This window comes from Equus przewalskii, chromosome 22, assembly GCF_037783145.1.
Source record: "Equus przewalskii isolate Varuska chromosome 22, EquPr2, whole genome shotgun sequence".
NCBI lineage: Eukaryota > Metazoa > Chordata > Mammalia > Perissodactyla > Equidae > Equus > Equus przewalskii.
In genome coordinates, this window is record NC_091852.1 from 32,732,612 (window position 1) to 32,758,762 (window position 26,151).

Genomic DNA, 26,151 nt, shown 5'->3' on the forward strand with positions numbered 1-26,151 from the left:
TTTAGGACACACAGGGTGAAATATATTTTTCCCCAAACCATCATTACTTGGACGTTAATTCTTAAATGCACAGAAATAGTAAAAGTAATATTTGATTTTTTTTCAAAAAGTAATATTTCCAAATATATAATGTCCAGCACCATTATTTAAAATCAAACTAAAATTTTTTAAGTGACATTTAGGCATATCTCTAAAACTATATCAAAGAAATATAAAGACAAAAAGCACATAGTTAGTACCTAGATTTCTGTGTCAAAAGAGTAATTTTGAGATTTTATTTTTTTGTATGATAATTAAGTTCATGCCCATGTATTAAATCCACATATATATAAGGAACATCAGATAACGGTGTGCCCCCTGGCTATCTGCAGGCCATTTTCCCTACCGCCAGGCCAAGTTAGGAAATGACCCACCATCTGTGGCAGATCAAACTTCAGTCCACATTTGGTACGCTGTTTTTTAAAACAATGTTTTCCTATGGACAGTTGCTAATAAAAGGACATCTATATCCTGGCACGTTTACTTGAAGAAAAGAAATTCTCACCAATTTAAGGAAAATATATTGAGAAAAATAAAAATAATAAAGAAACATATTTCATGACCTCAAAAAATAATGAGCAAAAATATCACCTATTTTTGAATTATCAGGCAACATTTATACCACTCTCTTTATCAAGTATTTTTTTTCAAATAGGTATGGTATGCGGTTTCTGCATTCTTTTTGAGATTTATTTTAAACCAGTGTAACCAGTCCACTTTCTGTTTTTGTTCTGTAAGGAGAGCAGCGACTTTTCTCCTCCGTGAGCTTTATGAATTTACATTCAAGTAAACTAACAACATTAAGTGTTCCCAAGTCATTCTGAGAAAATATTATAACAAATTATTTAAACAAGAACTATACTGCATTTAATCTACAGCGCATATTACACCATCAAAAGTAGGTATTGATAGAAATATTTAAATTAAATAAATCTAGGTCTATGTAAGATATACTTTCCGATATTGCCTATCTTCAGCATTTTGTAATACGAAATGTTAATTCTATTTTCAGTGCAATAGCACGAAATTTGTGAACAAAGTTCATCTACCTCGTTAGCAAAGAGGCTAATACAAAGATTATTAAAGAGCAGTTTGACTATTCATAAATAAAGTTACATTTTCAAATTGGGAAAAGATGACCAGATGCAAAGAATGTAGCCTAGGACAAAAAGAGAAGTGTAATAAAGTATTTTTTCAGACTATTCTGTGTCTTTGAAAAAGTATTTTATTTCAAAGACATTTGAAAACGCATTTCTTTGTAGTCATTCTTAAACATCCACACCTATCCAGGTATGAAAGCTCCATGTCTATTTCCATGGCTTGCACATGACAGTGGACATGTGAGTGGAAGAGGTTATGCCTCTCTACCCACAGTGGGCGGAGGAGATCTAGGGGCATCGAGGACCATCTAACCCAAGCCAGGTATTCCGTATATGGGGTTTGTGGGCAGTATTTGCCATGCTAGAAGAAAGAACAATCTGCTCCTACCTTGCTCCTGCACGTAGTATGCCAAAAACAAATCAAGCTCCTTAACTGATACTGTGATATGATGTGGCTGGACACAAAGTGCTGGGTTTGTGCAATGTGGGGATTTCATGAGCCGCTCTCCATCGGTACTTTCCAAGGGGATGCCTTTGAACAGGATCACCATGACTAGATCCAGACGCCAGACTTTGTCTGCCTGTCGCAGGCAGTCGATTCTCCTAATCTTACCCTTCTGGTCGGGATTGGATAAGACACAGCACGGGTGCTTCTTGCCAGTCACGGTGAGCACAAAGTCCTCTCGGTACTCCTGGCGGATATCTTTGCGCAGTTTGGCCAGGAGCCTGGATGCCCACTTCTGTTTGATTTCAGGCTTTTCGCTGAGAAGCTCATCTTTGACTGCTCTTTCTTCATCCTTTGACATTCGCTTCTCGTGCTTTTTAAAGTACTTGCGTTTCCGAGCCTGCAGGTTGAACCAAGTGTAGGCGATTGCACGGACATGCGGAAGTAGTGCCTCGATGAATGGGTGAAATTCATCCTGTGGAAGATGAGGGGGAAAAAGACGACACATATGGTTAGTATAGTTTTAAAGGCTCAAAAAAATAAGACCATAGTCCTTTCCCAATTCAGCACGAAAAGTTATGCATAAAAATAACATTCTTTTCTTATTTAAAATTATCCAAATAGCCGGACAAGAAGAAAATAAAGTATGGCAACCTGCCCCTTTTCCACCAAAATTCACAGGTTGATTCTCCCTCCTAAAAAGAAAATAAGGTTTATATTTGTATTTCCACCCTGGCCCCATCCCCCTCACTCCCACATACATCCAGCATTCTTTAAAACGTAAGCCACCAAGGTGCTTGGCACCTAATTTAATATTTAAATATTTGATTGACCAACTAACACTAAGCAGTACCATTTTACAAAGAACACAGTGAGATTTTTTTTTTTTTTTAATCGGAGCAGAGCTGTTCAGAAGGCAGGAGCGATGCCACAGTTCATTTCTCTTCTCTGTGGCACAGAAACACAAAGCATATAGATGCTCAGTGTAATGCCACACAGTTCCCGCTTTTGGAGCATGCTCTCAGCAAGAGGCTGCTGGTGGCACAAAGAGCATGCGCCATTAAACTTGATCCATTTTCTTATCAAACGTCCAACATTCCAACACTGAAACAGCACCATTCCAAGAGTGGTAACTAGAGAAACCGGTATACAGTGAGGGAAAGTGGGCAAAGGACACAGTTTGTCGTATCAGTGTCCTGAACAGAAGGTTTCCATACTTTGAAAGTGCATTCTCTCCCTCCACCACCACCACTAGCCTCCAACACACACACACACACACACACACACTCATACTCGCACTCTCCTACTCTCTCACAGACACACTCTTGCATTTTTAAATAAAAGTTTCTAAAGTTGAAAACAAAAATTACACAAATATTCTTCCGGCAGCTCTCCTATAGACTCTGAAGCCCCACAGAGTCAGTTAATTTGTTAACCGATCACATGAGCATGGCAATTATTCTAAACCCCTTAAAAATCAATCTGAAGTGAACAATGAAAAATGGCAACTTGGCACCAACTTTACATTCTTTGTGTCTCTGCATGCGGTGGCAGGGTGACACCAGGAGTGCACTGCTGGTCACTTACTGCTTTTGTGGAATCAATACAATTCATTTGCTACGTATATGCATTCTCGGACAGGACTGTGGGTGCACGTATGCGTGTGCTTGTGAAGCTGCACGTGTACAGATCGTATAGTATGCCAACTTTTGAATTAAGTGATTTACCTTAGGTTCTTGCATTTTTCCTGCCTGTTTCATCCAAGTCTTTTCTAAGGGAGGGAGGCAGCTAGGAGTGGCAGACAATCTTTACCTACAGCTATTTTCAGTTTCTTCCCAAAGCAATGAGTGAGTGTTTCATTACTTCCTGCCATAGGTAAAACCTGTCTCATAAGCTCAGGCCTATGACTGTTCAGAGAAAGAGCTTAACATCCTGTGCGTGCATCCTGCATGCGTGCAACAAGCCAGGATCTGAAGCAAATGAGAACTTCCACCGCGGCCACTTTCCTGGTCACACTGACTCTACTGTCACCCCAACGACAAAATAACTTTCTCTCACTGATCATATCCCAAGTCACAGCCTCGTGCTAGTCACCCTGAACTATGTGGAACAAATTCTATTTAACCAGCAGACTGATGAATCCCATTAGGTAGACATGATGAAAGTGCAACTAATGACACTCCAACAAAGGTGTCCAAAAAATGCCACGTAGTTATGAATCCATTTTCAAGATGAAATACAAAGTTTGGAAGCGAAAGACTGCGGCACATGAGCAGTTTGCAGTTCAGATCCGGAAGAGGTGTACATCCCATCCAATCAATAATGCAGTGATCAAGTGTTTTAACACATTGCCATAAAACGGTCCTACAGCAGAGTAAGTATAAATCAAAATTTTGTAACAATACAGAATGTAGATGATTACATCACAGCATGAGGCATAACCAAATGCCATAGAGGAAATCATTAAACCGATCAGTAGTTTCCAGCAGAGATTTGAACAATTCGGTTACTATGCGAGCACATTAAACTAGGCCATGGAAAGAGTTAAACCACAATCTGTTCTTTGTGTGGGAAGGCAGCCCTGCTCACAGCAACCACAGCCCATGATAAGACCTCCCTATCTCCATACACTTTCTGATGCCATGCTTTCAGCTTTCACTGTAACTACAAAAACTTTGTTTATCCTCCTTAGAAATATATGCAAAAGGAAACTCCGTTCAAGGAAATGTGGACTTAGGCTCTGGGAACTCACTTCCTATAATCTGACTTTTACTATGATTTATTGATATGATTAAAAACATACATATGTACACTCATCAACTAAAAACTTGAGAATGTAAAGAGTATATGGGGGGAGGGGCTTTGTCTCACTCATTTTGCCCTTGTCATGCTTTTTAAAATGCCATTTTAACAGATCTTAAGCAATACAGTAACTCCCAAGCACTTGCATCTATAAGTACTATGTTCAGTGACATTTCATTTTCTTATAAAGACATCAAACATACTTTTGATTAAATTGGTTTGAGTTTCAAATCACTTATCATGTAATTAATCTCAAAATTTTAATAAATTATTTTAAACAATCAAAATGCAAATTTGAGGACTGAATTTGGAATTTCTTAGCAAATGCACACAAAATAATGTTTTTAAAGGTTGCCTTGAGTTTGTTGTCAATGCTGCCAAGTAGTGTTTTAAAACATACTTTTTTTCTTATTGATAAGTAGAAGTAGCAAACTTTCTCAGTCCACAAAGTTGCCTTACAAATATCTTTCAGGATTTCATTATTATGTGGATTCGTTTCAAGTGAAACACTTACTTGACAAGAAGACATATCCTCAAAAAAAAGACGATAAACAGAGTTTTGCTATAAGTCACATACGTTTCTGTATTGACATGCCTAAAATGTCATCTCCGAAGTATGATGGCTTTTTAATGCTGACTTGCAATATATTTTTAATGATTTTGCGTGACATGAATATGGAGCATAGTAACTGTCTTCATCCAAAAAAGTGATCAAGGTATTTAAATGTCCTAATTAACAGATTATCATAATAACAGTTTAAACAATTATGAAAATTATTATTTTTTTTAAAAAGCAAAGAATATGTGACCTAAGATCTAATGGCTCCATCCTAAGGTAATAAGCCACCTTGCTCTTTCAGAATTTTTATTAAAATACACTGATGTTCAGTAATTCTTTCTGTTTTAAAACTTCCTTTAGTTGCACTAAATTGATAAAATAAATAACCAGTTTACAAATTTCAAATGTAAAACTAACAGTCCTAATACCACTAGAAATATTTTTCTTCACAGAAACAATGGTTTCCATGAGAGGGATGGAAAATTAGACCCATACAATACTAGGTGTTCTTGAAGCATTACTATATAACAATAAACCATTACAAAATATACCTAAAGAACTTGAAAGACAATCAAAGAAAAAAATCCAATGCAATCATACCAAGTGAAAGTTATGTTACTAAGGATTCACATTATTTTTTGAAAAAACAAATATTAAATCATATAAAATGGTTCTTAATTTTCCTTTTACATCTGACTTATACTGATGTATAAATACGATTTATATTGAAGTGCTGATACTTTCACATAACATTTTGCTAAATAACAGCTTTAACTGTAGCTTCTTTTGAATTAAAATTCTTTCTAAAACCTAGATAACATATCGCCACAATTGAGACACTTTGTAAAGTTTTCAACCAATTAAGAACGGTTCTCTATTTTGTATTTACATATCCTAAAAAATGTTTTGCTACAGCTCTTGTAATACAAAACTAAACTACTGGTCTGATATAAAAGTAACACCATTAATATGCCCTTACTTTTGCAACACCTTACATTACCTATAAAGTCACATACATATTAGTTAAGTGAGAAGTCTAAAGCTAAAATTCCTTCTCTAGCATAGGCCTTAAATCCCCAAAACAGTTTTAATACATCAACCTCGATTTACATTATTAAAATAGTAGAGAATATTAGTCATCATGAATTAGTGTTGGTAAGTATGTATCCTTGAATATTAATGTGATAGCTGAATGATTATGCTGTATATGCTCCTAACACTCCATATGTCACGATGCTGTAATATTATTTTTAACTTACACAAATTAAGATAAAGCCAGTGACTTTTCAATACATATTTAGAGGAAACCAAAAATGCAATGTAATCAGGAGTACTATTTCCAAAAAGCCGATTCTGGAAATATAAATTAATATAGAAAAGTAATCCTTTACAGGTAAGAATAAGTGATGCAGTACTTTGTAAGTGAAAAGCTTACCTCAATTTGTTTTATTTGAACTATGCTTCAAGAACGTAAAATTGATATCAAATGGATGTGGTTTACCAGAAAGAGAAAAAAAATCCTGTTGATGGGTCATATGAAAGGTAACTTTTACAACTAAAGGCAATTTGTTAGACCTGAAACAGTTTCATCTTCATATTTATTGGCCATTATTCATAGCTTTTAAAATACAAATAGCTCAACAACTCATTTTTCCAGTTTTGTTAAATTAAAGTGCACGTTTACTTGCTGAAAATAGCCATATCTAAGTTAATCATACTCAGATGCCAAACAAAATATAAACAATAAAAAATGTGTCAGCCAAAAAGCTACAGGACTGTATCCAATCACTGAATAAGCCTTATCATTGTTTTCATCTTCATTCACAATTTATGAATGCCTCAGTCCTTTTGAATCACAATGGCTTCTAATTGTCATACAATTGAAATCTTAATCATTTGTCTATTATAAAAATGCATCATCATGATATTAGATTTTTAAAAAACTGTAACACAGCTACGACTAGGCGACACTTGTTTAACTATTTAGTTTTTATGTCAATGTCAAAGAAAATGGTTATCAATTACCAGTGGGGACACATCCTCCTGAAAGCTGAAGACAACTGTCCCACACCTTTAAAGGTTTGAAATACTGCTTCAAATAACAACTCTGGGCTAAGATATTTAGTTAGTTCGTCAGTTGGTTAGTTAGCGGGGCAGCAATGAAAACTGCCCCCAGGTAAGTCTGCTCGATCTCGTCACTTACCCACTTGACCGACTGGTTTAAAATTTACATAAATTATGTTCTCAAAAAAGTATAAAGCCAGTACATTATTTCATAACGTTGTTCCTAAAGTCTTAGGACAATTTTCAAAGCAAAATTTTTTAAAATGACCTTACTTTTCCAGCATTACTTTCTGCCTTACGAGCTAGACGCCCAAATATCCTCAAACGAACAGGTCTCTACAAAATGAACATGTTCTAAAAGTCTTGAACATTCCCCACGACCGACTAACTCGTGTCAACGTAAAGACCGCCTTTGTGGTGTGGTCACTGGAAACCTCAAAGTGCGGATCACTGTGGTCCAGAGTCTCAGATCCCCAAATTAAGCAAAGGAATGGGTCCCCGGACCACAACCTCCGACTCGCTTCGTCGCCCGCCCACCGCCTATAGTGGAGTCCAGAGGCGCCCACGAGGACTCCTGCTAGAGTCCCCTCGCCCAAGTTCACCGGTTGTTTATAAGGACTCAGTCCCCGGGAAAGCTCCTCTAAAGCCGGACTCTGCCTCGGCGCGCGAGCGACTGAGCGGGGTGGTGGGCACCCTGGGCAGGGGCGCGACGCCGCAGCAGGCACTCGGGGGCCGCGAGGGGGCTAGCACTCATGGGCCCGGGCCCTGCCCACCCCCAGGCGGCCTTGCCCGGCCCAGCCGCCCTGGCAGCGCGCGGGCGCCCGCTCTCCGTGCCCAGGGCGCGGGGCTGGACGCACGCGGTGGCCGTGTGCGAGGGGCCGCGCGCTGGCTCCCCTGCCGCCCCGCAATCCAGCCGCAACTCCGGGCCACTTGCTCGGCGATGGACTGGGGTGTGCGGAGGTTAACGAAAGCCGTTAATTGTCCGCAGACCAGAGCAACAAAACAAAACAAAGGCATTTCGGGCTAGAGAGAAAGCTGGAGAGAGCGACCGAAACATGTACCTGAGTGAGACAGATGGGAGAATACATCATGACTTCGCCTTAAAACGCACTTTCCCGGAGATGCCCAAGAAAATCTTCGAGAAGCAAGAATTTCATCTATTCATTTTACAGTCATCTGAGCCCCGCGATGCGATCAATCAGGACGGGGCTCTGCGCTGGATCACCGCAACTTCACAACAAACCCAGTCCTCCTTAAATAGCCAAAGATTCAAGTTCACTCGGCGTGCTAGATTTCCCGGGGTGAAATCCAATCTACACTTTTAACCCTCTTGCAGTCCGAGCGCGCTGGCCGTGCTCGCCGAGGCCGCCGCCGCCGCCGCCGGTGTTGGCTGCTTTTCGCCTGGGTTTGGGAATTTGTTTTCTGTTTTGCAGTTGTTGTTGTTGTTGTTGGGGGCTAGGGGGTGCGCGAAGGTTCGGTGTGGGTTGGATTGGGGTGGTGGTTGGTGGCGAAATGCTTTTTTAAAAAAGGCGGGGAGGGGGGCGCAGGAGAGAGGGCGGGAGGGAGAGCGAGGAGAATGTGTCACCGCGCTGGGAAAGTTCAAGGTTACAGCCCCGAGCACTGCGGCAGGATCCCCGAGTGGCGATCGCAGGCGAAACTTTGCCGCGAGCCGACCATGTGTGTGCGCGAGGGGGAGCGTGAGCTGAGCGAGTGCGCGCGGGTGGCGGGGCGCGCGCGGGAGAGGGCCGGGGTGGGGGCGGGGGGTGGGGGAGAAGGGAGAGGCCGGGGTGAGGGAGGGGGCGCAAGCGCAGGTCTCCCGGGCGGAAGAGGCTCGCGGCGCGCGGTCCCCAGCTGCAGCCGCCGCCCGCGCCGGCTCCTCCACCGGGTCGCCCGCCCTCCGCCTCGCCCCGCGTCTGACCCGGCCGGCCGAGCGAGGAGGCTGCTGCTGCCGCCGCCGCCGCCGCCGCTGCCCAGAGCCCAGGGGGATCGGAACGAGCTCCTGAAAAATCCCAAACGATAAATCCCGCTCTCCCGCTCGGCTCCAAACTCCTCTCTTTTCTGCTCTGGGCTCTTTTTTCCCCTCCCTCTCGCGCTTTCTTTCGTTGCAAAACTTGGAAGTTGAAAAATTCACCGGTTCCACCCTCTGGACCCCGCTCGAGCTCTCTCCAAATCAGACTTAAGGATTGTTTTATTATTTAATTACACAATCATCGCTTTACTCCTCCTCCTGCAAACGCGCATTCCTTTTGCACCAGCCTCTCCACACCCCCCGCCCCCCACCTTCCTCCTCCTCCTCCTCCTCTTGCTTCTCTCTCTCTCTTCTCATTTGTTAAAGGTCTCATACCGGTGCAACAGAACCATGACTTTTTTTTTCCCAAACAGATCTTCTTTCTGCCCTTTGGGCAAGTCCCGCACCCTCCCCAGCTCACCCCACCACACACACATACACACCCCCGAAAACCCGCCCTGGAAGAGGTATTTCTGTGCTCGCTGCGGACTCTTTAAGCCGCGGGAACATCCGAGTGGGAGAAGCACTGAGCCCGTCTGGGCCGAGAAAGGAACGAATGGAAAATTCCCTCACACCCAGGCCGCCCCGGGGCCCAGGCTGGGGCGCCGACTCTCGCACCCGGGGCGGGCGCGGTCTGCCAAGCCCGCCGGCTGCAGGGAGGGGGGGAGGCCGAAGAGGCGGGGGCCTGAGCGAACTTGGGCTCAAGTAGTTGGGGCGCGCCAGCGCAGGGAGGGGGCCGGGGGCTCCCCAGCGCGAGCCCGCGCCCCCAGGCAGCTCCACCGGAGCGGCGCGCAGGGCTTCGCCGCGGTTTGCCGCCCTCCCTGGGGGTGCCCCGTGCACGTGGCCTCGCTCGGAGCGGGAGGACTGGGCCCAGCAGCCGCTGCCGCCTCCTGCTCCCTCCTCCTCCGTCTCCTCCTCCTCCCAAGCCTGCTCCACTCTCCTCCTCCCGCAGCCCCGCTGGCCGGCTCCCAATCCCCACCCCCTGGGGCCCGGGGCGCCGGCGGAAAGCGGCTCCCTCCCGCCGGGGTGCAGCAGGGCGGGGCCGAGGCGCGCCAGGGCTGCGGGGCGGTCGGGCGCGCGCTCGACCGGGGTGCGTGTGCCGCTACCGCCCTGCAGAGGCGGCCGCGCCCGCCTCGCTCCCGCGCGAGAGCCCCGCCCCCACCCCACCGAGCCGAGCGGCAGGCCCGAGTGAATGAACTTGATTTCGGGTATTTGGAGCGAGGCGGTTTGCCTTGCACCCTTTCTACGCGCGCACACAGGCACACACACACACCGCCCCCAAAATCCGGTTTTCCGCAAGGGATGGGTGGAGAAGAGGTGGTAGCAAAGGCTGTCCAGACAATGGAGAGAGGAAAAGTGAGTGCCAGGGGCTCCGCGTCTGCCCAGCTGGGGGCCGCTGGGGCCCAGAAGGGGACTCGACTGCCCCAGCCCCACGGCAAGGCCGCCCCCGCTTCCAGCTGTGCTGTTGGGGTACTTCGAGGCTCTCCTCTGCTTCCCCTCTCCTCTTTCCCTCTCTTCCTCTCTCTCAATTTCTTCCCCCAACTTTCTCCTCTCTCTCTGTCTCTCCCGCTTCGGCCCACCGTCCCCCCATCACCTCCCCCCTGAGGACCTGAAGGATCCAGTGACTTTTTCCTTCACCAAGTGGGAGTTATCCACATCAAGCATTTCACAACGACACATCAAGAAAAGTAGGCAGGTTCAAGTCAACCATGAAATGGTCACTTTTTAACCCCGTCCTGTCCTCATTAGGGAAATGCTCAAACACAGTCCGTTTTCAAAGAGCGCTCTTAATGAGGCGAGCTTGCCAAGTCTACCAGCTGCAGCCCCCGTAAACCAGGAGCTCAGAGAAGAAAGGCGCTGGGGGCTGGGGGGTTGAGGAGGCCAGGGAGAGGGGGGCGGTGGATGTGGGAAGACAGGTAAAGTCGCGGAAATTTCGAGAACTCCCCGAGTTAACCCTTTAGGGCACACACCCCTGGGAGCAGCCTTCCTGCTCCCCCTGCTCCCCCGGAGGCAAATCCTCTAGTCGCGTTCTGACAACGTTAATTTCCTTTGTGTGGGTCATTCCTTCTTTGTGAAAAGCCAGGATAAAGTTGACAGTCTTTAGAGATGAAAGAAATGAGGTGACAGTAGGGGTTAATCCAGATAAACACTCATTTCTCTCAGAAATTTTTAGGCCATCTCATCTGAGATTAAAGAAAAAAAAAATACCAAAGCATCGCTTGGTACTGCAGGTTACACTGCATCCCTTTTCTCACCCTCAGACCAGAGTCTGAGGGGAGAGGGGCGGGGAAGCGCTACTGATAATACCAGCTTTAACTACTGGAGTTTCCCTTTGAACAAATTTTCAATTTAACCAGAGTTAATTTAGCATAAAAGACATTCCCCTTGGCACGAATGCACTCTTGTCCTTGAAACACACCTCGCTGAATGCCCCGACTCTTAGAGCAGCCATTATTTCGGGGTCTCTTTAAAAATCGAGCGCCCATCTCTCTCTTTCTCTCCCTCCCTCCCTCCCGTCTTCCCTCCCTCCTCACCACACCACCCCCAGTGAAATCCTGGCACCCAGAGAGCGCTCCTTTCAGCCAGAGATCCCAGAACCAGCCGCTGTCCCCTGGCAAAAGAGGCCCAGTGCTGAGCCCTGGGCAAGTGTCTGCAGACATCGCTACCCCTCCTCCCTTGTTAGTTTCCCTTACCAACAGAAACCATTTCCTTTTGCCACCCAAACTAGGTTGCATCCAAAAGTTTTCTCACAAGCTTAAAAAAGAAAAAACGAAAAGTTGACAACTGTGACACAGAGGAGGCCGAAAAAGCTGCAGCAGCACCAGGGGGGAAGAAGCAGCCGCAGACCCAGGTAAGACCCCAGAGAAGTGATGACGTCTGGGGCCTCCCAGGCCTATCACTTAGGGGTTCAAATCTCTTTCAGGTGCTCTGTGTCTGTAGGGCGCTTGTGGGGGGTATGGTTTGATGAGTGTGGAGGATGCTTGGTAGTTTGGGGTTGGATGCTTGGGGTTTTGATTTGTTTCCAAGAAAAAGGAAAATGAGAAAGGAATAATGGTGAGGTGGGGAAAACCAAAAGGGAGGAAAGAAGGAGCAACGGAGACATCCTGGAAGGGCTTATCTGACTGTCCTCTCAGCCCTTGGAGGCATGGGCAGGATGGCTAACATCCCCCAAAACACTGCGTCTTGTCCAGCCAATGGCAAGGTCACTGCAGGCCTTCCCAGGATGAACTCTAAGAGAGCCTTCTGGAAAGAGGAACTGTTGGATTTTGGTGTGTGGGACACCTGGCTTCTCTCAGCACAACACTTGTCCACTATCTTTGGTTTGAGAAATACCAATCTTTTAAATGCCAGGTAGAAGAGTAGAGAGGAGGAAGTGAGAAAGTATCTACATTTTATTCACTTTCCCTTTTTTCCAGGATGTCTGTGCCATGGTATTGAGTGGTTTCAAAGTATCTCTGAAAAGCTTCTGATACTATCAAAACGGACAAACACTTGTTAGACTGTGGTACTTACCTCTCCTAAACCCTCTTGCTTCTCTCTCTCCCACACTGGTATGACTGGCCAATTTCCTTCACCCAAAAATCTGGCTCGAGCAGCTAGAAAGAAGTGAAAGGCTCCTGCAGCAACAGGAAAATCTGATAGTTCAGATTTCCTCAAGAGCTCCTCCCGAGATCACTTATTCCTTGCCATCTTATAGGAAAAAAGTTTCTTCTCTGACAGATAGTTTGAGTTCAAGAAAGAATGCCAGGGCTTCAGGTGACTGGATTTTTCACAACTCTATTGTGTATTTGAAAAATTAAGCAATGGTACCCAATTGGAGCTTCTCACTGACCTCCAGAGAGGAGCCTGACATCTCAAGTATCTTCTGATATTGATTTTCTTTTAACCTTCTCCCTTCTAAAGAAACTCAGTGACAGGTTGCAAATCCTGGGCAGTTTAGGGAAAGGCTTCTTGGAGCTTAACAAAGCTGTCATTTTCAATGCACTCGATGACTTTTTTTTTTAGCTCTTGCATGTGATTTGAGGGGAGGCTCAACAATTCCACACACCCTGGCTGCATCGCCAATATCAATATTTTAAAACTAAATACAAAAGAGACAGATGACCTCCTGACCCCAGGAAACAGGCCTGCAAAACTGCAAGTATCCACACTACCATGCCCAGGGACCTTTCCTCCTTCCAAATGAACCACAAAAATCATACATGTGTAGCCTGGAAAACACAATTTTATATCCACAAGGAGGAACACCAAAAAATCCACTCAAAAACGCATATATAAACAACCAACACGGTCTGAAATTGCCTGCACTTGATGGGAATTGCAAAATCATGCCCAGCTCTCCCAGCCTTTAAACTACTACTGTCAAAGTAGGGTAGCAATTTTTCCCTACTAGAAAATTCACCACCGGGTAGCTTCCCCACCCCCATTGCCAGCAGTCTGCCTTTCACTGAAACGAATAACCATGGACATTTTTTCCCTCCTCTGGGAGCTGTTTGGTGTCCCCTGAGGACAAAACTAAATGAGAAAAATGACGCTGTTAATAACATCACTGCTGAAATGCCTGTACTCGACTTAAAAAAAAAAAAATACCATCCCACTAAGTATGCCTACATTTCGGGCACGTTTACAAGCTCCGTCTGAATCTGAACACTGACTGGGCCAGAGTCCTCCATTAAGGTTAGCCAGTTTCCACTTTTCTACAGAAATGAGGCCAGTTCATCAACAGAGATTCCCAACTTCTGAAGACATTTACTCCCTGGATTACAAAGTCAGCAGTTGCCCTGTAACTTTTGCATGATTTATTTTAAACTTTGAAAACCTTGGTAATAATTGTCTTATTTCACTCCCAATACTTCGAAAGTTACATACACACTCACACACACAGTCTCGTCCCTGCTGGTACTGAGAGAGTTGTAGTTATTGTTCTTTTTGAAAATAGCTGACCTTTAAAGTAAAACTATACCATCATTTTATTTCTATGTGTAAATTGGCTTTTGTTGCTGTCTACATACACCTTTGTGATATGAAAACAGATCGGTTTTAGAGAGACGTTTAGAAAGCTTTATCCCAAATGGCCAAGTAGTCTTTATGTTTTGTATTAAGAAGCGTAGAAAGTACATTGCAAACCCAAGCAAACTTTCTGCACCCCTTTCTCTAACTCTTCCCTTGAAAACTGCCATTCTATTTCAAAATCAAAACAATGCTTAAGGACAGAATTGTGCATTTTAACTTTCAAATTAAAATTTAGCAAACAATTGCATAATTACAAAGAGAAAAAACAAACACTTGAGCCTATACCAAATATATGTTCAGCAAACTTTATCTCTGAAATGTACCTGAAATGTTTTAACACAGTAAGTTAATAAATTTCAAAAAGCAGTAATATTGTCCACTCGTGTGATGTCACAAACTCCAAAAGCAAAGTTACAGATGTTCGTGACATTACATTCACTCATAATTATGCTGCTGCTCAGTCTGACCATATTAAAATTAAATGGATGCCTGTGTCTGCTAAAGAATAAAAGGAATTTATTTTGGACATCAAACAATGAAACTGTCACCATTTATTGTATGAAACACTCAGCTAATCAATTTCCTATTAAAACAGCTTTCAACAATACTCAGCTTTAAAATTCATCCGGGCCAGTAAAAACCTTTTCCCAGTGCACAAGAATGCAGTCGCAACCACGGACGATAATTACCCTTCTAATACTTTTATTGCCAAGCACTTTTTCCTGTGCTCCCCATCAGTTAGGCAGGAATCTGCAGTATATTGTATCAGTGAGTTGGAGTGCTTGACCTTTGGCCACATATGATTTAATAGGGACTTTTCAGCACTGGAGCTTGCTCCATCTCTCATACCATTAAATGAAAACATCAAACCTCAAATGTAAAACTGGAAACCACAACGTTTTGTGTTTCACAACTCTTTGCAGTTTTTACTTAGGCTGCTTAAAGGTCAGCTTCTTCGCCACACAATGCTTTCCCCCCCATACAGTAAATGTACTCAGAAGTCACACTAATTCTGATTTTGATTAAATCTTGAACTCCCCAGTCAGATACACACATGCACCCTGCTTATTTACACGTGCATTCTTTTCTAACCACATAAGCAGGCGTGTATGACTTTCTGGATTTATTCCATTTTAGGGCTGATTTAAATGTCTGTTCAAGTATGGGTTCAAAAGTTAACTTTTTCCCGCCTGTTGGAAAGTTAAAATTACAAAAGATGGTGCTATAAGATCCGTTCAAAGAAAGTTAGAGTTAATCTTGTGTATTTTGGCGCCTTTTCCCTGCCAGCTACTGTACTTGGGGGGAGGGCGTGGAACTTGGAGATGTTGTATGTCCCGTCTCAAGTTCAATGGCAGTTCTTCTAACTCGAGGAGAAGATGGCCATGTTCACAGCCCTAATAATAATTCCACTCACGCCACTTCGGCATCTTGTGTCAAAGTCGAAACTGGCTTCCCCGCCCCCCTTCAACGTGAAAGCTGCCAAGTCGTCACACACCCCGCATTCAACCACAACTTAATGGATGGGATATTGTGCATTAAAATGTGTCCCAGATGTAGTGGAGAAGAGAGCACAAGGGAAAAGGGAGACACACACACACACACACCCCCACACACCCACCCCGACTTAGGCAGAAGGGAAAAAAATCCTAGAGCAAAAACAGCAGGGTGGGGGGGGAAAAAGTATTAACAGGAGCGGGAAGAAATCCATCATAATCTTTTTTTTAAAAAAAGGGCGGGGGAGCAGGAGGAGGGCTAATAATTTGATCCTGCAACTTCAGGGACAAGGGGGTGAGGGGAACTAAACTTTGGAATGAAGACTGATTTTAAAAACTCCAACACACCAATCAGAGCTAAATAGTACTTCCCTCACTTAAAAAACTGAACCTTCAAATGAGAAGATGTAACAAAGCTGTGCATATTCACCTTAAAGTGAAGAATGCTGCCAAAGAGAATGGCTACAGGGTACAACTAAAGTTTCAGTTATTTTTTTTCCAGCATTGGCGGGAGGGGGAGAAGTAGGGAGTTGAAGCAGGAAAAATGCTACATTTCACACTGTTTGGACTCAACAGTATTATCCATTGATTCCCGCCATAAAAGTGTGACACATGTACTAAAGTTAGGAAGCTTAAGAGACATATTTGCCTTAGGTCTGGAAATCCAGCACTATAGCTCAACCTGTAAAGCAGAAATGACATTTAGGTAAAACACTTAATAATGCGCAAACAGAAAAAAATCTGTCCCTGGGCTGGAAAGGGGTGCAAGGGACAAACAAGACAAGCAAGTAAAACCCATCATTTCAAAGCCACATACCATCGCACTGTATTGCATTAAATAAAGAGATCTTGAGTCTGTAACAGAACCCTGGGCCGCTGACTTCACGTGTCTCAGGTACAGGTTTGTGGATTTTCTGAAGGGTTGTTTTGGTGTCCCTTTTTGTGTTTCGTTTAAAAAAAAAAAAAAACCATCCGGGAGTAGTCTTTTATTTATGTAACTATTGTTTCTGCAATGCCACAATTCCTGGCCGGAGAAGAAGAGGTAGTAAAAGTCAAGTCTAAAAGCAGGCAGCCCCTCTGTCTGGGCATCCAGTTCTCCTTCCTGTCACTTGGAGAAGACTGATTCTTGTGGTTGACTTGAACGCCGTCCAGAGTGCTGTGTGAGTGTGTGTGTGCGCGTATGTGTTTGCTGGGGTTTATTGTTGTTTTAGCAGGGATGCTCTGCGGGGGGGAGGGGGGGCTGCCTCCGTGCCGGGACTCGGGGCGCGCCGGACAGAGGCAGTCGCTGCGGCCGCGGGGTCGCGCGCGCCCCTTCCCCGCCCTCGGATTGGCCTGGCCGGCGGCGGGGCTGCCCCGGCACCGCCACTCACCCGCTCCCCTTCTCCGCGCCCGGCCCGCCGCCGCCGCCGCCGCCGCCGCCCCGGCTTTCTCTTTCTCCCGCTCGCCGCCCGCCCCGCCCCGCCCCGCCCCAGCCGGCCCGGCGCGCGGGAAGCGCGGCTCTTCGCTTCCGCCTGGTGGCGGGAAGGAAACCGAAAGGAGGAGCGGAGGGCGGGCGCGCGGCGATGCATATTCATCAGGGCGCCCGCGGCGGCGGAGGCGGGAGCGGCCCGAGTGGGTGTGGCGGCCGGCGCGGCGCGGGCCCCTCGCGAGTGGCGGGGCTGCTCTTTGTGCCGCCCGGGGGGGCCGGAGCGCGGCGAGGGCGGGCCGGCGGGGAGGGAGGCGCCGCTGTCTGCGGGGCCGCCCCGCGCCGCGCGCCTTTGTGCTCCCGCGGGCCAGGGGCCTCCCCGCGGCGTGCGGGCGAGGGGGCGCGGGCCGAGCCGCGGCGCCAGACTCTGCCGCGCAGGATCCTGATGGTTACGGAATTGGTGCGGCTGCCCCGTTTCCCGCCACGTTGCTCGGTCAACTGCGCGGGGCCACGTTTGTTTCTGAGTACAAGGACTTCGGAAACGTTCCTCAGTGCATAGCGTTATCATTAAAGCGAAGCAACCAGAAAGGGAGCACTTTTGACTTCTGTTTCCATGCGTCCGTGTGAATGTCAGTAATTTAGGGGTAGGTGGAAGAAATCTTCAGCGCCAAAGAAATATACGAGCCGTGGGTTCCAATAAGTAAACACTGTCACTCTAGGCGAGGTTTGGTAGTGAGACAATAATCATAAATAAAGCAGTTTTGATTAGTGTTTTTTAAAGTTAAAGGTATGTAGGGTTTTTTTGCTTAGGTTTTAAGTAATAGTTATTTTCATTTTAAGCGTCTGTAGTTTGGTAAAACAGTGCTTAAATGTTAAACTAAATTGTTATATGATCCTGGTAAAATTGAAGAATTAAAAGTAAAAATATCGCACTAGCCTTAAATTTACTGAGTACTAACCCACATGTGTTTAGAAAAGATTTTATTACAGAGATCCTAACTAATTATGTAATTGCACAACAGACAACAATAGCTTCAAATATCCTCTAAAAACCCCGTTCAATTATGTGATTACCAGTGGGACCAGAATAGCTCCCGATGAATTGTTCTTATCTCTCCACTAAATGTGAGCATGTCAGTATTTTAATACCAATTACGTTTATCCTCAAAGTCCAAGAGAACTTAACGTTGTTCGGGTCCTCAGTTTCTACAATACACATTATAGAACAAAGATGACGTTTTGGCCTCATTACCAAAAAAATGTTTTTTTCTCCCGCATATGTATGTGTATATATATATATATATATATATATATATATACACACACATATTATATAGATGTTTGGCTGTATATCAATAATATACATACCTATTTTCAATGATAATAAGTGGAAAATTAAAAATTGGATTGACCTAGTGGACTTTAGAAAAGCTAAACTTGAACATGGGTTATTAAACTGAAGGCTTAATGGCTCCCAATTTCCCCGCTGAAAAAAACTAACGCAGTTGTATCTATATCACTTTGGGAAGGGAAACGAAGGATGGGGATGTACACACACATGTGTATGTATGTATCTCTACACTCAGCTATAACTTCCCAAGGAAAGTTCATTTTTAACATCTGTCTTGTTCCAAGTTAGGTAATTTTAACCCACTCACCTAGTGTAGCGATAATTCAGTCTACCCAGGAAGTCCATTCAAGTGGGTAACAAACAGATCTGTTTCCGTTCTAGGCTTTCCTAATAGTAGTTTCATGGTTAAGTAAATCACATTTAGCACTAAGGCATCAAAAATAAAATATGAAAATTCAATGCGAGTAAATTAAAAAATATTATTTCAAGTGGGGGAGGGAGTGTTTAATTGGGCAATGTTATCAAATTCTAAAACTTTCTTAAGTGTGCCCCAGAAAGTCTTCTCTCTTGTAATTATTTGAAGTCCATGGCAGTCACCAATCCTTCCGAACATCTATTTCATGCAAAGGAGAAATGACATTACAGAGAGGATCCAGTTTTTTTAGGAACTGTCCTAAGACATGAAATGGGAAAAAGAAGAGGACAGGGGAAAAGAAAGGATTTCCTGTGCTCTGGTGACGACTCGGATGAATCTAGATTTAGTGTCACCTGTCAGAGGATTTCTTCCTAAGCTTATTATTTAGTAATAGAATGTACCATTGTATGTCATGTTCAGCATTTCGTAGATTATCTTTTTTTATTTGCATGTCATTTGTTTCTTTTGACATGTGAAGTTTACAAGAATGCTTATTCCTATACCCATCACTCTTCTGTCTGTCAAATATGTACACATAATTAAATGATATCCAAGGTTTATAAAACAGGAGTCTAATTTTCCATCATGTCATAGAGAAATCGGTTTCAGTAATTTGTAGGCACCACAATGGGTTGTTACTCCTAAATCTTTTAATTGACTAATGATCATGGTCTTTTAATCTACAACACCGGTCAGTTTTCTGGTTTTCATATTTTGCGATGTAAATAAATATATAGAAATTAGGCAGTGTTTTAAAATAGATGCTTCTTTTTAAATTAAAATTATCTTGGTTAAAAGCCTTTCCTAGAGTGTAACTAAAGTCCAATAGCTTTTTAGAAATTATAACTAATTATTCATTTTTAAAAACTAAGGACTATCCAATGTTCCTTAGGCATTTTGGCCCGCAGACACTTCTAAGTGAATTGATTCCTGCAGTAAAGTTAGTTCTTTTCTGCCTTCAGTTGCAGGCACTGATTCATTCCTAAAACTAACTAGAAGATTCGAGAGTATATACTGATACTTTAGATTTTTTGGTTCTTCCTAAAGCCTATTAACTGGTAATGCAGTTTGTCTCTGTTTTCTTCAAATTAAGAATTTTTTTAATGTTCTAGCAACATCTGCGTGTGTTTATCTTTGAAAATAATCACTATATAATTATTTCTAAAAGGCATGCATTATTACAATGCTTTATGTCATAATTGAAGTAATTCCTCTACCCCATCTAAACCAGTAATTTTCAGTCATTATTCCAAAGGTGTTTATTTTATCTTACTTCTCTACTTCTCAAAAATATAGGAAGTGTGTTTTTATTTCTATTATTTTTTTATTATTAAAGGGTACACTCTAATTTATTAGATTATTATATTTAGCCCATTATTATGCCAGCTTTTGAGCAAATTTAACGTATATAAAAAAGATAGTGGAACATTTAAGACTCAGTACTAAATAAAACACACACCATCTTTTAAAACAATTGGATAGTTATTTTTCAGAATTTGAAAAATACATAATGTATAAACCAGTGTAATCATTCATATTTCACATTGCCTCCAAGAAATAGTTTCAATTATTTCTTAATTGTTTAAAAATATTTAGAGAGGCTTAAATTAGGACACTTATAAAGTGCCAACTTTTGGCATTCTGTTGGAGTCCTACAGCTGAGGGCTGTGTCCGTACAACTTTTATTGAGGAGAGGAGAATGTGTATCTAGTACGTTGTGTAAGAGGAACGTCCAAGTATAACAAGCTCTGGTAACTGTTTTTATTTTTCATTGGTTGTAGCAGTCTTCAGCTATAATCTGTTATGCCTTTTCTTTAGACATTGATTGTAAAAATAAACATAGTGTCTTTCCCACAAGACGTAGTTGCTCATGGTACGGAATTATATCTGTGGAAAAGACTTGAGGAGATTACCAGATAAGCCGTTGCAAGGGAGTCAAAACTCCACATTGCCCAGGACAGACACACCAGGTCATTTTCTAACCATTGAGAGTATGAGTACAAAAATAAATATACACACGCAGTGTTCCTTCTTTCACTAACTGCACGCTGCACCTGTGCACACATATATCTGATGACATCTGCTAACATAATAAATCTCAAGTGGTTTGTGGTGTCATCAAAAACCTGAGATGGTGGTATGGCTCACAGCCTCACCAACCCGAGGCTATGGTCTTGATAAATTTCACAGGCTAAATAGAGACAGACTCAGACTCATTCTGTACACGAACCAGAGGTTTTCAAGAGCAGGTTAAGGTGGTTTACCAAAAGCGAAAAAAAAAAAAGGCCTCTAGTTATGACTCAATGTGTGAAAAATCTGCTCTCTGATTCAATGGCGATAAATCAAGACTATCTCCCAGCTTCAAAAAAATCATTTTTATCTCCTTTGTTATGAATTCTCAATTTGAAGTGTCAACCTTTCTTAGCCTACTCATGTTTTTAAGACTTAATTAAAAAAAAAAAACTATGAGCAATTAAATTTTCATATCTTGCTTACTCATACTTTTATATAACTTTAGAATTTCAATCATCAAAATGCCCATAAAAAGAAAACAATAAACTTGATTGAATTTAGGCTGTAATGATGATTAAATTGAGCAAAGAAAAAGCAAGTGTTTTCTCAAAAAATTTTCAGGATATTTTGTGCCATATGTAAGGTTTCTGAAACAACAGAATCAGTAAGGTATTTTTTTTAAACCATTTTCAAAAAACAGAAGCATCTGGCAATCCAGAAATCAGTGAGGCAACAGGATGCAAGAAAGCGCTAGACAGTCTACTGATCCTTCGATATAGTCCTGGCAAAGGACCATCCTGCCTTGCTCAGTGGGCCATTTTCAACAAGAAAGTGAATGTCAAGCCCCCTGCATCCGCATCCTGTGGCTAATTGTCCTCAATGTCAGAGATTCTTTTTGGCATATCTAGAACATGGCAATATCATTTCAAGTTGCCCACTACTAAAAAAGGTCAATAACCACATTCCATGACTAGGAAAGCCTAGATGCAGCCCAGGGAGTAAAGGAAGGATGCAATCATTCCACAATCATGCATCTCATGCTTAGTATGAGTCCTAACCTGGGACTAGGCACTACCATGCACGGATGGATAGGTTTTTGAGGATTTCTGAGTTTATCATACAAAGGCCTTCCATTCCTTTGTGCTGATATTCTCTTCTAAATTTGTTAAGAAAAGAGTAACCTTCCCATGGGATATCTTGAAAGCCTTCAGATAAACACACTAAATAACAACCATTGGTTTTCTGCTTACTTTACGGGTAGTTGATGTGGGTTTGTAGAATGAAAACAGTTTTTATAGAAACCAAAGAAAAATGTAATGAGGGACAATAAGTAAGGTGCCCACCCCACCCACTAAAAACAAAACCAAACCAAACCCTCGTATAATATATTCAGAAGCCAAACTAACAAAGTTGGGAAACTTTGATACCACTATTCTTCATGATATGGGAAGTATTTTTATAAACAACAGAGAGAAAAAAAAAAAAGGAGGAGCAGTTAGTGAGAAATTTCAGGCACATAAGGTTTACCTAGCCTGCAACTAGTACTGCCTTCTTTTAACAACTTATTGTTTAAAGATGATTGACAAGCAAATGTAGAGGTCAAGGTAGAAATATAAGTTTCAAGAACATACCTAATATCACTACTTCTTTTTTTCTTCATGTCTGGCACCATTCTGAGCTGCTCTCAATAGTTCTTTTACCATTATCTTTTAAAATTTTTTTGTTATACAAACAAAAATTAGAGTAGAGACAGTTCAAATGAACAATTAATAAAATACAAGTGATGTCCACCTACAGTCCCGCCTAAAATTTGTTTCCTTTGCACATATTCCAATCCAGCATTTGCTTCTATGCACATATACTATTTGCATAGTTATAATCGTAAGGTGGATAGAATTTTGCTTTGTAACTTTACCACTTAACCTTCTATTTACATCATTGATATTGGTGAAAGAGCACAAAATCGTAAAATACTAAAACTAAATGAGACTTTTGGGACTTCTGGACAAGGGATGAAGAAACAAAACTGGCAACATCTTGGATTTTGCCCTCTCATATTTTTAATGTTGGAATTCACTGTGAACATTTAAAACTTGGGATATTTTTCTTAAAAATCTGGATATCCTGCTTCTCTGGAAAAAGTGGCAGATGAGCCATTTTTTGGACAAGCGTTGCCCACAGCTTAGAGCAGCATAGCTTCTTTCCCCTTTAGATGGGGCTTAGTCTCCACAGTCACCATCTCTCCCTGTTGCATTACAATGGCCCACTTTCCTCCTTTACCAACTCGCCTTTTATCCCCACAAGTTTACATCCCTTGATCTAGACCAAATGCTCTTCTTATAGATAAAAAATAAAAACAAGGTCCAGAGAGGTAAAGTGACCTGCTTAAGGCTAACAAGCTAATTAGTAGCAGTGCCAGCTCTGTAAAAGCAGCCTGCTGACTCTAAACAAGTGCTCTATGTATTAACGTCTCTTTCAGAGAAACGTGGGGAAGGAGGGTTCTGTGTGCCAGTAGGAGCGCCTCACCAAAACTACCAGGATCACAAGCTCCTTTACAGACTGAAAGGTCTCAGGTTAGCCACTTGCCACCTTTTATGCTCCTGGTCATAATTAACACTTGATGTCCACAAGTGAGACACCTGAACCCCCATAAATCCTGGGGCTACTCTCAGTGACTCCTGTTCTTTCATTAAAAACAAAATATCAGAATGCAAGTGAGGGAAGCTGATCACTTTAGGGAGGTAATGTCAAATCTGCCCTAGTTGATAAAGGAACTAGTTAATTAAAAAGTAAAATACTTTAGGGGCTGGCCGGGTGGCACACCAGTTAAGTTCACATGTTCTACTTCGGTGGCCCAGGGTTCGCCAGTTCGGATCCCGGGTGCTGACATGGCACTGCTTATTAGGCCATGCTGTGGTAGGCGTCCCACATATAAAGTAGAGGAAGATGGGCACAGATGTTAGCTCAAGGCCAGTCTTCCTCAGCAAAAAATAAAAAAGTAAAAAAAGAGGAGGATTGGCAGCAGATGTTAGCTCAGGGCTAATCTTACTCCAAAAAAAAAGTAAAATACTTTATAATATTCCTATCAGACCTACTGCATAGAGGTGTGATGATGTGCCAATACCCTAGATAACCACTATTCTAGAAAATATAAAACTCCCATATCTGCACACAGACTATATTTTCTGAACGTTAAATCAAAACATGTGGTGCAACCAAGAACTTTCTTTTCTTAATGAATTTAAGATTCTGAAAAGTTCTACAAAAGTTTTTAAAAAATGAATCAGTGTTAGCTATGGGTTAATAAATGGGCTTTATGCAAAATAATAAAATTGTATACCATCTAAGACTGCCTGATCTTATATTCACGTGAGAAGCTCTTAGAAATTTGCCTAGAAAGTGGGATTTGATGACAGTACCTGCCATGTTGTCATTGTCATTAACTGTCCTTGCGGTTTGAGCTCGCTTGTAGTGCTTTGTTCTTCAGACAGGACACTCCCTCTCTAGGTTCTGCTCCCAAATGGAGAAGGACCTGAGAACACATATACGACGTCACGGAGTCAACACAGTAAATAATTGAGAAGCTCATACATTATGTACACGTTGAGTCTACAGTTACTGTCTTGGCGGGCGCAGAAGACGTCCATATTCAGTCAGGCTCTAGGCTCATTCACAGAAGCCGTCTTAATGGCCTTTCTTCTGGCTGAAGCACCATCTTAGTTGAGCAGTGGGGGCACTCTACTCCGCATTTAGGAGGCCAGACCCTCTGTGCCAGGTTTCCGTGCAATGCAGATATGCAGGCTTCTTTAGGAGCATTTTAAATGACTACCCCCGAGCTGGATCTTCTCCTTTGCTGTAACCAATGGCAGCACCTTAATTAAGCGAGGCTTCCCCTGGGGCATTGGTTTTCCCCAGTCTTAGGTTAAAATGAGTGTCTTGACAAGTGATAATAATTACCGCGTACTGAGGTGTAACTATGGCTCTGCTGTGTGCTCAGTATGTCACATATATTATCTCAGCTTTTCTAAAGATGAGGAGCCTGAGGCTTGGAGAGGTGAAGTAACCCATGGAAGGCCAAGGTGCTCCTAATCCAGGTCTTTCTAATCCCGAAGCCCATGCCATAGCAGAGTACCATGTAGCAAGGACAGGGCACAAGGCTGCAACCATCCACGTGAGTGTGGCCCCTTCACAGGAGTCGCCTTGGCAGGCTCGATGGTAGTCCTTAATGCACGTTTACCACTCGTCTTTTGAAATTGCCTTTAGAACCTCAGGCACATTCTTTGAAACATTATCAATGGGATAGATCTTTCTCCTTTGAATGTGGATTTGAGTTTTGGATATAGCCATGATTCATTCAATACCCTGTGGTGATTAAAGAACTTAGCGAGCTGGGTAAACCAGTTTTGGGTTGAAAACAAGGCATGACAGAGTGTACCAAGATTACTGTCATTCTCCAGCGTGTTCTGAAAATAATGGAATAGAGGCTTTGGATTTAGAGGCACCCGGGATTTGGGGTTCAAATCCTGATTTCACCACCTGAAAGCAAGGTGATTCTTACCAAGGCATGTAATAATTCTTAGCCAAAGTTTTCTTCCCTCCAAAAAGAGCATAAGAAAATAGTGCCTGTTACAGTGTTGTGGTTTGGGGATCAAAAAATATCATATGTCAAATTACGTAGGAATGTCTCTGAAATGTGGTCCTTTCTCAGTAAGTATTTCCTGAATCTATCAGATTATTTGTCTCTGTCTTTGTCCTTCTAATGTGGTGAGAAATGATAAACAAGGGTTAATGTGGCCTGTGACAATGACCAGACCCCCAGGGCCCTTCTAAATACCACTGGGACTGGCATATAGCATTTATTTGCACTTATAATTAAAAAACCAAGAGGGATGTTCCTAGCTCGCTGATGCTAAGGAAAGTGGATTTAAAGGAGACTGCGGTGCAGTTTGAAGTTTTGGGAAGGCAGTTTCTATCTCAAGTTCACTTCTGTGCTCTCTCGTGAAAGGTAGGAAATATAATAGCACTTCCAGAGGAAGTGCCCCTTCCTAAACATTTATGGAGCATCTGCCCTCTGCCAGGTCCTGTGTTCAAGGCAGGACATGGGACATACTGTTCCTGAGTGTCCAAAGGGCTGATTTAGTGACAGGCATAGAATAATGCTATCCAAATGATAAGAATTGAGAACCCCTCAGAGCCCATTGACACAAACAGTATCATTCATCTATTGAATAAGATGTTGTAACTCTTCAGGCCCCAGTGAGCATCAGCCATGTCCAGGAGCTACAGTGAACAAAACAAACAAAATTCTAGCATAGAGGAAAGAGACCTGGAACGGGGAAGGGGAGAGGAGAATAAATGGAGAGCTAACAGTCTGTGTGGTGTTCTGAATTTATTGGCCTGCTGGGCTTCTCTGTGAGGTCGAAGGGTGGTCTGAGAATTCTAGA

General features: G+C 43.0%; 2 protein-coding genes across 34 annotated transcripts in view; one reads left to right on the forward strand and one right to left on the reverse strand.

Annotated features, from left to right (window-relative positions):
• NFIB (nuclear factor I B) overlaps nt 1-26,151 on the reverse strand; it is a 417,340-nt gene that overhangs the window by 209,482 nt on the left and 181,707 nt on the right. For 10 of the 26 annotated variants that reach the window (XM_070590236.1, XM_070590233.1, XM_070590225.1 and 7 more), the window contains exons 1-2: nt 8,071-9,257; nt 1,528-2,059 (exon numbers count right to left, since the gene is read on the reverse strand). In XM_070590236.1, coding sequence (XP_070446337.1) covers nt 1,528-2,059; nt 8,071-8,100 — 562 coding nt within the window. In that variant the 5' untranslated portion in view covers nt 8,101-9,257. Of the gene's footprint in view, nt 1-1,527; nt 2,060-2,437; nt 2,713-8,070; nt 9,258-16,340; nt 16,856-26,151 lie in introns of those variants that run through there. The other 16 variants (XM_070590235.1, XM_070590220.1, XM_070590222.1 and 13 more) reach the window with 4 other exon arrangements.
• LOC139078620 (uncharacterized) overlaps nt 8,555-26,151 on the forward strand; it is a 166,377-nt gene continuing 148,780 nt past the window's right edge. For 2 of the 8 annotated variants that reach the window (XM_070590243.1, XM_070590244.1), the window contains exons 1-2: nt 10,235-10,373; nt 11,746-11,868. In XM_070590243.1, the coding sequence (XP_070446344.1) occupies nt 10,320-10,373; nt 11,746-11,868 (177 nt within the window). In that variant the 5' untranslated portion in view covers nt 10,235-10,319. Of the gene's footprint in view, nt 8,720-9,134; nt 10,374-11,552; nt 11,660-11,745; nt 11,869-26,151 lie in introns of those variants that run through there. The other 6 variants (XR_011531635.1, XR_011531636.1, XM_070590242.1 and 3 more) reach the window with 6 other exon arrangements.